Source organism: Dama dama, chromosome 25, assembly GCF_033118175.1.
Source record: "Dama dama isolate Ldn47 chromosome 25, ASM3311817v1, whole genome shotgun sequence".
NCBI classification, from domain to species: Eukaryota; Metazoa; Chordata; class Mammalia; order Artiodactyla; family Cervidae; genus Dama; species Dama dama.
The window spans coordinates 32,622,461-32,636,759 of NC_083705.1; the positions used below are offsets into that span (position 1 = coordinate 32,622,461).

At 41.9% G+C, this 14,299-nt stretch overlaps 1 protein-coding gene across 1 annotated transcript in view; it reads left to right on the top strand.

Moving 5' to 3' along the window:
• Window positions 1-1,964: 1,964 nt before the first annotated feature.
• Window positions 1,965-14,299, top strand: part of ARL15 (ADP ribosylation factor like GTPase 15) — a 447,977-nt gene continuing 435,642 nt past the window's right edge. The window contains exon 1 of the mRNA XM_061129803.1: window positions 1,965-2,102. Within this exon, the coding sequence (XP_060985786.1) occupies window positions 2,055-2,102 (48 nt within the window). The 5' untranslated portion in view covers window positions 1,965-2,054. The remainder of the gene's footprint in view (window positions 2,103-14,299) is intronic.

Below are 14,299 nucleotides of genomic sequence, written 5' to 3' on the forward strand. Positions count from 1 at the left end.
CTATCCGTTTAGACCACAGTTTCATGTAGCAGGCAGTGTATTATCTGTTTATACTAACACAAATTAGCCTCCTGCCTCTACACAAGGGTGTACATTAACTCCCCAGATTAACACATAATTGGGAAAATGTGCTCCATGTGGAGTTCTGAAGCTTCAGGTTTTTACACGGATCCTTTTCCAAAAGCCAGTATGATTCTTTTAATACATCACACGGCACACACAAAGTTCTCCTTGGTGCCAGTTAGAATGAATATGCAAGTGGTATGGAACAGAGAATCATGGTGCAGTCTCTGGAACTTTTCCTTGAAAAGTTCATTTCCCTGCTTGCTCATTCTAGAGAGGTAGCATGAACTCTCCTTATCCTGATGACCTTTTGTTCAGGATTCTTTTTCTTGATTAAAGTTAGCTTTTAAAGAAAGAAAACTGCTCCTGAGTGGTCCTTTTCTCTTGCATAGAAACTTACAGCCCACTAAAGAGCCTCACTTGACAGTCAAGTCATCTCTTATCAGAAAGACAATGGACCAAAAGTTTTCTTTGCTAACTGAAGCCTTTTATCTTATTTGCAATATGCTAATTCATAGAGAGAAAGAAAAAAAAAATCGGTTTCTTGTCTGTTTGAATTACTTTTGCTAGCAAGTTTGAGAGGCCTTTAACTTCTGCAGTTAATTTCAACCAGTTGTGCTGTAGTTTTGTAGTAGATAATCACCTCCAGAACCCAGGTCAAAAATCTTATTAACGTACATGTTTTTAAACACCAGGCCAAAAACAATCAAAATTGGATCAGAGGGCTTGATGCTATTGAGTCTTGTTAGCTTCTCCATAGCAAAAACTCATTGTAATGTCTTCAGAAGTATAATTTAGACACACACTTGGAGGAAGCAAAGCCCGAATCAGACAAGAACCAGGATAAGAACAGTCAAGGCTCTTTTTAAAGATTTAGTTGTTCATAGCCTAAACTGCTTTTTCCCTCCACGCCAAATGCAATATTGAAATTCTGGTGCCAGTTTCCACATTATTTACCAGGAAGTGGACACGTCAAATGCAGCCGCTTATAGATACTTTTACTTCTTAGAATGACATCGGGTCCCAAACACTATTACTCGGGTCTTTTCAGAGAGCTTCTCATCCTATTGCTCATTCTGTGCAGGGGTAGCAGAATGGTGTACCGTGTAACTGGGCACGAAACGCGCAAAGAACTGACCAGCTGATGCTTCCCGAGAGTCCTGAGTCTACAACCGACTTATACAGAATCCCTTAATTTTTTTTTCTTTTCCTTTTCCGTCGGTGAAGAGCAGATTCTCCTGGGGGCAATCTAACGTTCTGATAAGAGGGTTACCTCCCAGGTTACCTCTAGCCGCGGGCGGGGCTTCTGTATACCCCCAGGACATCAGGCTGGAGCTGTCCACCTTCGCTTCACATCCTCAAAGTGGGGAGGGGCTGCCCCCGAGTCACAGGCTTGCCTGTTCAGAGTACCTTCTTACACGTTCCAGTCACCCCAGCCGTGCATTCTCGAGGGCACAGGGCCTTCGGGAAATCGCTCCGGAGAGGGGCATTAAGTATCTGTGGTTTCTACGCCTCCCACGTTTCAGCGCGAGGTTCCTACTGGGAGATGGGAAGAGACACGAAGCTCTCCTCCTATGGAACACTGTTCGGTTCCGATTTACCCAACTCGGAGGCCACGGAAGCACACAGAACTCCGGCGACTACAGCACCGGCTGATTTTCCGCTCTTCCCGGCTCGTTCTTCCGCCCGCGCAGCCCTAGCCCCCGCCCATCGGCCCTCCTCACAGGAACCTGCGCCCGGGCCGCTCCCGCGCTTCTCCCCTGCCACCCGCAGCGGCCTGCCTTTTATAGACGCCACAGCCAATGAACGCTCTCCTTTCCTTCTGCCCGCCCGCCCGGCCAATCGACGCGCCCCTTGTGTAATCTTCGGCTCCTCGACTTCTCTCGGCTATTTTCGTTGTTGCTGGCTTTTTCAGGGGCTGGTTGCTCGCAGCCAGAGACGCTGCTTTTTTTTCCGGGTTCGGAGCCGTTCCGGATGCTTTAGGCTGCCGGATGTCTGATCTCCGGATAAGTGAGGCGTTTCTGTACATGGATTATCTGGTAGGTGCGGGGCAGGGGTGGCGTGTCGCCCCTCGGACCCCAGCGTGCCCGATGTCCCTCCGCCTGGAGGAACAGCCTTTTTGCTTTCTTTCTTTGGGATGGGATGCCTTTGGGGTTCTTTCTCCCGCAACCAGCTCTGGAGCTGTGCCGGGACTCAGAGGGGTGGCAGCTGAGGCGGTGGGACCGCAGCTCCCAGGGAGTGGTGGAACTGACAGGTAAAGGTGCGGCCCGGGCCAGCGGTTCTGTGGGGCGAGGGGCGCACGGGCGCTCCCCGAGAGATGGGGCCGCGGCGGCGGGGCGTCTTTTGCCCGTGGTCGGTTCTTTGCTTCCCTCTGCACTCCTGCAGAGGACTTTCTTTCCCAGGAAGCAGGAGTTTTCCCCTCTGCCTTTAGCAGAACTCCAGGTACTATTAAAGAGCCATAACCGGAATGGCTTACTAAGTGCCCGGCAGCCCCGGTCATTTGGTTGTTATTAGATCTCTAAAGCTATGACCTCGGTCGCTGCGAGGTTTTAAAAGCACATTACCATATAGTAGACGGGACTAAACTACATCGCAGCCTGCGTAGAAAGGACTGGGTAGGCAGGCATTGCCTCGCCGTCTCTGCCGTGGATGCTTCTCTTAGCCGGTGCACAGATTGGACCCTGTCTGAGCTTTTTAGGCCAGGCTTGTGCTGAGAAGTTTAGGTGGGAAAAGTGTCAGCTCAATGTTGGGGCTGAACATTGCTTTAAAAATGCACTTGATTTATGTGTGTGTGTGTGTGTGTATAATTATGCAAAACACCGCATATTGTTCGAGAAATTATTTCCCCAGAGCTGCATGTTTGTGTTCATGGGGACCCTCATTAATGTTGGCTGTATTCAATCCTGAACAATTGCCAGGTTTACCTTTTTATCTAGAACCCCTGTTGCAATGCAGAGTTGAAGTAAACGGTAAAGACATTGACCGTCCTGTCATCTTGTTGAACACATGCTGTTGGTTTCTGCCTGCAGATTGGCCTGGCAGAGATTTGCCAGTGCCTTCTAGGAATTACACTAATGCTGTACTGAGAAAGACTGTGAATGCGTTCATAGTCAAGAAACTCTGGACAAGGACTGGTTTTGTAATGCTCTCTTGTGTTTGGGCTTATTTCCCCTAAATCTTCCTGGTTTGATGGGCTTGTGGGGAGGGGTGGTGACTGCAGTTAATATATGACCTTGTGCATTGAGGGGAGTCAAAAACTGAATTCAAATTCTGTTTTCTTCTTTTGTTGATGTCAGTAACTTCCTCTGTCTTTGTGATAAAGGGACATTAGGTGCCCACAGTGTAGCCAGTTAAGGAGGTTATCTGATTGGGGGTTCTTTAAAATGTAAGGGCTATGTAGGGTAAGAGAGTTGTCAGATGTTTCTTAAAGACTATTTTCTGAATTAAGTAATTGATTATTTTGTAGCCTGTCTCCTGCAGTACTATGGTTTTGTCTTGCAGTTTGACCGAATTAAAGCCAAAGTTTGTTGAGGAAAGGGCTGCCTTACCTATACTAATGAAAGCTGATTTTGGATGCTTAGTTAAGTCGTTCCTAAAAAGGAACTCGCTATTTTATTTGCTGAGTGAGTTTTAAAGTTGCAAATGACATTGTAAACCTCTCTTTGAGGTGCCAAACCGATTACAGCAGTTAGTGGGGGAAAACAATTGGAAGACTCTGGTTAATTACTCAGGTTCATTTCCTGATGGGGAATGCTTGTGGTGTTCTAGATTACCTTAAAAGCAGGTTCTTTCTTCCTCAATTTCCTAAGTTATGTGTCAAAATCAATGGGCCCCAAATTTGACATGGCTTTTTTGTTTTACCTGCCTTGCCCCGATATACCCTATGCATTCCTGTTTTTAAAAAATCATTGTCACCTTGGTTATGCTTTTTAAAAAATTCACAAGTGTAGTGAAACAGTCCCATAAGAATCACTTGGCTAATCATTGTTGGTGAGGAAAAAACTCTTAAAGGAAATAAGTCAGTTCTGATGAGTGTGTCAAGTACCGGCTGTGAAAAGACTTAAGGAAATCCTTAAACCTTAAAGGAAAAAGCCTCTATAGGTGGTCTTCTGTGTTTACGTTTTACTTAGTTCTCAGAGAAAATGATGTTCCACACATCACTCCTCTTGCCTTTCAGATGAACTCATTTGCTTTTCCATAATTTTTATGTGGTGTTTATTAAAAACCAGTTTCTGAAAAATGAAAATCAATTTCATTGACTGGCATCTTACTTTAAAAATCAGTTCCCAAGTTCTTTTACTTACCTTCCAGAGAAAATGCACTCCTTTCATTTCTAGTTTGACCCTTCAGATTTTGCTGAGCTTGTGAACTAGAGTACGTGCCCTGTCCATGCACTTGACAGGAATAGCGTGTATGCCATCTTCTTCTCTTTTCTTTTTAATCGGTGTTTGACTTTCTTCTTCTTGCTGCTGGAAGAGGGAGCTGCGTGTGTATGTATTGTCCATTGTTCTTTGGGCTGGATGGCATCACTTAACCTTTTTTAATTGCAGGAGAGTGGAAGGAAGAGAAATGAGAGAAAGAGGTGCTTTCAATAAGACTGTGAATATTAAACAGAGGATAAAACTCTTTGATCTTAAAGGCTACTGCTGATTTCTTTACTTGAAGGAAATGCTATGAATTAGAGGTGACAGATAAGGTGAAGCCCAGTGATAGTGCCTTTCTATTTAGGATAAAGTTTTGATTGATTTCAGTTTAGGAAACAACAATAATGGTAATTTATGTATCCTCAGTAATTACATGTATCACCCTGTACGCTATCTTTATTTGTTGAATTGAATGAATATGAGAGAGAAGGGACAGCTTTTCTCTCCAGCTTCTAGAGACAAGATAACATCTGTTTGGATTAGGTGTTTTACTCTGGGGAATGCAGAATGTATCTTTTACTCTTAACTTTAAGATTATCAAGGTATTTGTTTTGCCTGGGTGGCCATTTAAAAATAAAAATCTCGGTTTTCCAGTATTTAAATATAAAACTCTCAGTATTGACAGGCCATATACCTTTTTCCCATTTTAGGAATGGCTTTTAAATGCCATGTTCACACCTGTCAGGTCTGTAGGTGAAGATTCTGTTGCTGTTCCAGTGGGCAGTACCAGCATCTTCCTGTTTCTCTTCTGACAGGTAGAACTAGTAAGACAGTGTGTGGAACTTTCTGAATAAGAAGATAGTTAAGCTATACTGGAAAACGTGTTTACCAGGTTTTCCTGGAAGGTTGGACAAAATCAACTTCTAGATTCCTCTCGGTTTAATATTCTTTGTGTCCTGACTCATGTTGATTGGCTTGAATTTTACCTCTTCCTCCCTTCTGCCATCAAAATAACATCAATAAAATTTGGTATGCTTTGTGTAATGCCAGTGATGATTACATGGGATGATGGAGGGAGAGTGATTTATAAATAGCATGTTGCTTTTCAGATGTAGAATGTTAATATACTGTGGTTATGTTGCTCATATTATTCTTAAGCCTCCTATAGAATGACTGATGCCTCCTATAGAATGACTGTGACTGCCCAGTTTTAAAGATTGGGCTATCTTTTGAATTAGTCTCAGTATATGGAGAGATTTAATGTCATCAGCAAGCAGGAAGTTACAAGATTTCCTTGAGGATTGTTTACTACCTATAAAAAATAAAATATGTTCCTTAATCCATCTAACAAATATTTATGGGACCCCTGCTTTGTGCATAACCCTGAAAGTCGTGGAGGATGAGCCCCCACTGGGATCACCTTGGCTGTAGGACTGGAGCGGGTGGGTGGCCCTGCAGGAACCTGTGGCAGTGGACAGATAGGTAGGCAAGTGGGGGAGGAGGCAGCCTGGGATGTGCTCCTTGTCTCTCTGGTAGGTTTCCTCTGTGTGTTTCTTTGTTTCATTGTGAACTGAAATGCAAAGCTGGGCCTGAAAATGTGACATCTAAAAATGCTTCTTTGGCTGCTAATTGTCAGATAATGATCATTTTACCTGTATGTTGGGTTTGGGATCTAATAAGGCCAGGGTTCTAGGTTTCTTTTTCTGTATAGGTTGGTGAACCTGGCCTAGTTTCTTGGTCACAGGCTATACCTGTCATATAAAAATTTGTGTGTTGATAGGGAAGATCAGGTGAAAGAAGATAGATGGATCAGCACAAACCCATCACCATTTGCAGAATACAAACCAAGTAACCAACCAACCAAGAACAGAAGCTCTTGATATATTGATACACAGAACTCTGAGGTTCTACTAAGTTGTAAGTGAGCCTATTCTAAAAGAGGAGTGAAGGCACAGTTATGACTTTTATCTGATGTTCCATGGTCTTAGAAGTGTGCTGTTTTTTAACTGTGAGTGACTAAGAATATTATAACTTATGTGTTCTATGTATAAAGTGATAATATAGGCCATATATTTTTAATCTTAACTGCAGCTGGATTAGCCAGTCACATAGGTGTTCTTTTATTAATAATCATATGATAAAAAGAACACAATAACTGGTTCTTTTAGCAAAAAAGTTTCAAAAATATCCAGACCGTGAGGCAGAAACTGCGATAAAAGGCAGTAGCTCTGGTTCTTAACTGTCTGTGGTTCAGGCTTATAGCATGAATCCCAAGAGAGCACACATGGGAACATGATTCATATCCTCTGAGAGCTTGCATTCTGAAGGATGCCTAAGCTGTGTGCTTGTAGGCATGCTGAGGGTGGGGGGAGTTAAGCATAGGTATTACGAGGCTAAAATAGTTACCGTTTATTGAGCACATGCTGTGGTGCCGGATAATGTGAATGCTTTCCACATGTAATGCATTAAACCAAGGCTGAGAGGGGTTTTGTAATTTCCCCAAGTTCACACAGCTAACAAGTAATAGAGCTGGGACTGTGGTCCCAGAACCTTCCCTCTTCACTGCCTTCCTTCCAGCTTGGTGTTAAAGCTGTTGGAATGCATTTGAAGGTTTTACAGTGTATTTCATGTAATTACCATGTTACTTCTCCAGTCAAGAAACCAGGGGCCAGGAGCAGGCTGGTCGATGTTCCCTTTGCTCAAAGACTTGTTTCTGCTAAATGACCCTTAAAAAGAAGTCTGGATAGAAAGAGAACTGTTTCGTGTCCTGAGCCTTCCACCCTCTGATGTCCTGACTCTAGGCAACTAGGTGACCTTCACCAACTAATGTTATATCATATAACCACACGTGGGTTTCCAGGCAGCCTTGGTACTCCGCCCCCTAGTGTCACTTCAAGGACACCTTCAGAGTCACAAGCCCCAGTCGTCTTTTTGAAGAGCTTCCCGAGACTCAGGAGCTATTTGGCAGTTTATTTGAAATCTGCTGTTCTCCTTAAGCAAGTGCTGCCTGTAAAGTGGGGCTTTGCCTAGCAGACACTATACCCAAGTGGCCTTTTGCTTATGAATTTCTGTTGGGCAGAGTCTCCTGTTGCTAAAGGGTTTGCTTTCGAGGAAGAAAAGATTTTCAGAGAAAGTTTGGTAACTGCATTTTGGTTAACAAATGCTGATACTTCGCACAAATTGAGTTAAAAATGGGCTTTTATTTTGGAGCCTGTGGCCTCCTTACTTAATGCTGTGGCTCTTCCCCTGGCATCTCCCCAAATGCTTCTGTGTTTGGTTGAATCTAAGAAACCCAGTTCTTGTTGACCCTCGTTTCTGAGTATCAGCAAAGTGAACACATTTGCTTCTGGCAGGGCTGGCTTCATGGGCATGTGGCTCAGAAGGGCCCCTATGCTTGGCCGAATGCTCTGTGGTTGCCATCTTAAAACTCTTAATTTGGGGCGCTTTGCAGTTGTTTTCATTATCTGAATCTGTAACTTGTATCAGTGCAGGGTCCCTGACTATCTTGATTATCCTTTTATCACTAGAATTGAGTCTGATGCAGTGTGAATACGGAACTATATATCACGTACTATGCAGAGTGTTTTTACCTGCATTACCCAATTTAATCCTTCCAGCAGTCCTGTTGACCAGATACTGCTGACTGACAGACATACTGACTTAGAATAGGAGGGTGCTTAAGGCTCTGTGAGGTGGAGTAATGGCTGGGATCATGTAACTGAGTGTCAGGGCTAGGGTACCAGCCAGCTTGGGGATTCCAAGCCAGTGCATGTAAGCGTTATTCAGTACTGCTGTAACTGGTAATAATTAATAGTTAAGAGGATGAGAGAGGGGCCATGATTCAGACACAGGACTGGAAATTGGGAGGTTACTTGATTGCTGCCGTCACCTGTGAGAAGCCCTCCTGGGAACTCAGTGACAGCTCCGCTGCAGTTGAGGAAGTACACGTGTCTGTACCTTAAGGTGAGAGACTTCGCCACCTTTTGCACCCTCCCGCCCCACCCTGGTGCATAAGCATGGGCACTCTGCACTTTGCTTATAGCCAGATGCACATGATTTTGCAGGAGCATCTCATTTATCAGGCTCCTTTGTACCCAGATTTGCTGGGAATGGTTCTGACTTCTGGGTTGCTTCTCTCCGGGTCACGGACTTCGACCCTAGCAATTGTGGCCATGTCTCCCCCAGAGGGATTCCTGAGAGTTCTTTCTCACTGAGAGAGAGCAGCTTTTCCAGTCTCTCTGGGGGAGCAGTTGATAGTCTGGAGCCATCCCAGGACCATTGGTTGTGGTGCAGAAGACCTGCACTAGTTCCTTGATCAGTCTGTACATGGAGTCAGGAGCTAAAGCAAAATATGATTCTTTCACAGTTTTATCTTTAATAAATGCAAATGTTCAGAAAAGTACAGAAAAGGAGAACACACTTCTGTGTACCTACCTCCCTGATTAAAGCTGTTAGTATGTTGCCATTTTAACTTCAAAATGCTGGATGCTTTTTAAAAAAAGAAACTTGAAGGGGAAAGCCTTCTGCTCTCCCATGCTTTCTTCATCCTTCTCCATGGTGACAACTACCCCAAAGCAAGTGGGCACTGTTCTTATGTGTGGGGTTTTTTTTTTTTTTTTTTTTCATTTTTAAAATTATATTTGCATATATGTGTAAATAGTATGGTACTCTTTGTGGTTAATAATTTTAATAAAATTGTAACGTATCACCCTTATTGTCTTGAAACTTTTTATTTCTGTAATGTTTTTAAGATTAATAAATATTTCTGTTTGTATTAATAGATATTTATTTTATATTTCTAGTTTAGATACTACCATTTCTGGCTTTATATGTAGAGATCTTATTTGGATTTTATGGGAAGCTCAAAGAAAAGGTGTTGGTTTTGAGGCATGATTGTGTATGTGTGTTTACTTGTTTTTAGTACCACACAATGGGTCATATGAACTGTTTAATGAAATTTTATTATGTGCATTTCAGTGAATCATAATTTTATTAACTTATCACCTTATCACTGATTATTCTAAATTTCAATTTCTTTAGTATTGGTATTTGTTGTAAATAATGCTGCAATGGACATTCCTTATAAGCTTTTGGATATTTTATGATAGTGTATTGTAAGCAGCAGTAGTCCTATGGTTTCAAAAAGAGATTTTGATGCCAAGTAAGTTTGGAAACTAGGTCAAAGAAAATTAAACAAGTTTCTTTATTGTATAATCATTAATATGTAAATATTCACAGTGCATCTCAAAAAAGGAGATTATTATTGGCAGTGTTTCTAATCCTTTGGAATATTTTTATGATCAAGTTCTAGTAGATTTTATGTAGAATCAAGAGGTACCTACATTTTAAAGCTTTGACTTATTGATTAAATAAGTTAATAAACCATGCATGGATATAATCAGCTGCTGTTTGTTGAATCAAAGTTATGTAATAGTCAAGATGGTGATAATGATGATGATTGAGAATTTACTTTGTCCTAGATTCTGCTCAGTCACTAAGTCATGTCCAACTTTTTGTGACTCCATGGACTCTAGCCCACCAGGCTCCTCTGTCCATTGGATTTCCCAGGCAAGAATACTGGAGTGGGTTGCCATTTTTCTCCAGGGGATCTTCCTGACCCAGGGATTGAATCCATGTCTCCTGCATTGGCAAGCGGGTTCTTTACCACTGCACCACCAGGGGAGCCCCCTAGATCCTGCGGGACCTAACCCAGGTCTCCCGCATTGCAGGAGGATTCTTTACCAGCTGAGCCACCAGGGAAGACCAAGAATATTGGACTGGGTAGCCTATCCCTTCTGTAGCAGATCTTCCTGACCCAGGAGTCGAACTGGGGTCTCCTGTTTTACAGGCATATTCTTTACCGGCTGAGCTACCAGGGAATCCCCTAGATCCTGCAGAGAGTGCTTAATATGCATTTGCCGTTTGTTTGGTCCTTTCATTGACCCTGTGAGGTGCTGGCATTTGTGTTTTTGTTTTATGGTTGAGGAAACTGAGGGACAGGAGTAACCTCAGCTGTCTCAGTTGTTATGAGGGTTGGCAACACATCTGTAATCTTACTGTACGTGTTTTCATTATTGTGATAGAGAAGAAAAAGTTTGAAACCCTGTATTTGATTTCCCAGATAGTCCACCATTACCTGCATGATATAAGGTGTTTCCAAGTGTCAGTCTGTAGCAGAAAGGAAAAGTCAAGAATGTTACAAAGTCATCATACATTTAATTTATAGACTTAAAAATATGAGGTTATATCTTTCCAGCTTTTTGTGGATGTTAGAATATGCTGTCTATTCTCATGATAATGAACAACAGTATCTTTGTCTATCTCAGTGTTATTACCTGTCAGAATAAAAGGATGATAATTCTTAAACGTCCTCAAGTTTGTATTAATATTTAGAATGTACTTACTTCTAAAACCCAAATGCTGAGAACCTGGTCTAAGATTAATTCAAACCACAATTTTTCATTTGAAAAAAAATTCAGATAGCATCTGAACCTCTGTGATGAATATTGATTATGTTTTTTTTAGTGCTAAAGTGCTTTTTTAAAAAAATTGCTTTATAATTTCCATACGGATTGGTATGAGTCTATATAATGGCATCAACAGAAGTGGGGAGCAAGTGGAGATAAAAGTGAATCATTCTTCTCCTCTATGTCCTTGATCTTGATTCCGCAATCCCCCCATCCCTGCCACCCCCCTCCCCCACCCTGCTTCAGTGACACTGTGGGGATTTTTTTACTCTCCAAAAATGGCAGTGTACAATTTTTGTGAAATAATGTAACCAAACATTATGTAGGAACACATTCTTGTACATTTTAACAGCTGGGCGCAAAAGATTTGTTTTTGATCTTGGGTAAACCATGTTTTTTTTTTTTTTTTTTGGTCTGTTCTGCAAATTACTTATATTGGGACTTCTAGTCCCCAAAAGAATGTTGAAGTTAATTTTTACTATCACTTAAATTTTATTTCCTTTTTCTTGCTCTGATTCAGGTATTTTTTAAAGATAGTAATTATGACTAGTAAATGAGAATCTTATTTACAAAAAAAACTTTCACAAAGGGCTTTTTTGAGGGTTGAATGAGAATGTATATACTGGACTTCTTGAATATAAGCTGTTACATAAAACGAATGTTCACTTATGTTTTTCTAATCATATTTTTTAGTCACCAAATTGTCTTCTTTTTAATTGAAGTGTAATTTACATACAGTAACATGTACAGTCTTAAAGGTACAGCTAGATGAGTGTATGGGTTTTCCTGGTTGCTCAGTAGTAAATAATCTGCCTGCCAGTGCAAGAGATGCAGGTTCCATCCCTGGGTCAGGAAGATCCCCAGAGAAGGAAATGGCAACCCACTTGAGTATTCTTGCCTGGGAAATCCCGGGGACAGAGGAACCTGGCAGGCTATAGTCCTTGTGGTTGCAAAGAGTCAGACTGACTTAGTGAATAAACAACAGTAACGAAGATGAGTTTATGTGTACCTGTGTCTTGTAACCACCCCCAGGTGGATATGTAATACCCCAGAAGGCTCTCTAGGGTACTCCTGCCTAGGTGTTCGTTCCTACGCAGTGTTGACATAGATTAGTTTGACCTGATTTTGAACTTCATATAAATGGAATCACAGCTAGGTGTTCTTTTGTGTGTAGTTTCTTTTACTCAGCATGCCTGTGTAATCCATTCATGTTGCATAAACCAGCTCTTTTCTGATTGCAAATTAACATTGTATGAATATACTACTACTAAACTGTTCATTCTATTGTGATGGGCATTTAGGTTGTTTCCAGTTGGGGTATTTGGAATAAAGCTGCTACAAACCTTTTTGTTATGGTTTTGGGGGAAGTAACACATTTTTGTTGGGTAAAGCAGAATTTCAGGTTCATGGGGCATACATATGTTTAGGTTTACTAAGTACTGCCAAACATTTTCCAAAGTAGTTTTGCCACTTAGACTTGTACCAGTAGTGTAAAAGGTCCAGTTATTTCATATCCTCACCAATAGTCTTTACTTTGTCAATCATTAATTTACTTATTTTGATGGGTGTGTACCCCAGAGAAATTTAAAGTTGCCCAGAGCTACTTCCATATGTTCAGGCATGAAAACAGTATAAGAGGATCATAAGACAGATTTTTTTTAATTTGAAGAAATTAGTTGGCCATATTCTTTGGTTGTGTGATTTCACTTGAAGATCCTGTCTTGCTGGAGAGGGACTGTGGAGGTCAGTTGACCTGGTAGTATTCCTGGCTTTACAAGCAACTCAGTGTAAGGTTTGGGCAAACCAGTCAATGTCACTGTCTTCAATTTCTTCATCTATAAAAAGGTGAGATTAATTAGATATCTTAAGTGTTTCTTTTATTTCAAAGTTTTCCTTAATCATCTTGTATCCTTCTTGGAATAGCTATCCTTTTCTCCATTCTTTCTAATTCTTTAAGTGAGTGATCATAAATTTGCCTTTACATAATTATCATTTATTCAAGCAGCTCTAATTTTGTATAAGTCTTTTGTATTCTGGTGCTGTCCTGGGCACTAGGGATATACAAGTGAATAAGACATTGGCTTGCCCTCAAAGAACTCATACTCTTGTAGAGATGAAAACTAAGCAATCATGTTATGGAGTGGCATATTCTACTCAGAGGGAAATACAGGTTACTAATAGAGTATATGAAAGGGAGTCTTAACCCGGCCTTGAGGGCCAAAGAGAGCTTTTCAGAGGAGTCATTTTTAATCTACAACATTGAAGTTGAGGAGTGTTGGCCCAGTGACAGGCAGGGTCAGGGCCAGGAAGAAGGAATAGCATGTGCAGGGACTTGGGGGTGAGTAACCCCATCACTTTAAGAACTCCCAGGGCTCAGCATGGCTGGAGCAGAGTCAGGAACAGTTGGGTACACTTTGCTGCAGAGTCCGCCTAGGGTCACATCGTGGGAACCTTTAAAGTTTGCCTAGGGCGACATGGTCAGGTCAGGCTGCAGTGTGGACAGGCACTGGAAAGGGCAGCGGATGGGAGGAAGAAGCCCAGTTTGGAAGAGGCTATCCTGCTTCACGAGTGAGATGATGGTATTCACAGCCAGATAGAGGCAGGAAGGATGCAGAAAAGTAGATGGATTTAGGTAACATCTGTGAATTGCCAGGATTTTGTAATTGACTGTAGAAGATGAGAATAAAGGAGATTTCAGGGATAATTTTCAGGTTTTTGATTTGAGCATTGTTCTGATTATCTATTACTGAGTAACAAACCACCTTAAAACAGTGGCTTAATAACAGTCATTTTTTTAAACTCATGAATCTGGAGGTGAATTGGGTTCGACTAGGCTGTTCTTGCTCAGGATTCCTTATTAAGTTACCATCAGATGGTGGCTGGGCGCATCTCAAGGCTTCTTAGAACACTGGTCTGGCAACATGCAAATCTGGGGGATTGGAAAATGTGGACTCCTGGGGCATTTCTCTTCATGTATCTTTCTACATGAGGCCTCAGGGGGCTGCACTGCTTACATCCAGATTGAAGGCTCACAGAGTACATTTATCAGGAGAAACTGGTGGAAGCTACTGGTCTTTCTAACCTGGCTTCAGCAGTCATGCAGCATCACTTATATGGCCCTTGTTCATCAAGGCAGTCACAGGGCAGGAGACAGGCACCACCTCTGGGTGGCAGGAAGTCAAAGGGTTTATGGGCATGTTTTAGAACCATTGTAGACATCACGGAGGCGCAACGGGTCATGTACTGTGGTAGGTGACACTTGAAAAGAAGGAGTAGCACATGGAGAGGCAAGTGAAGACTTTGAGTTCAAAGTTTGTACTGCTTGTGGGAAGTCCAAATTGAGATTCAGTGTGAGAATCTGAATTATGTGGGAGCTTAGAGGTGAGCTTTGGATGAGTTAAAAGC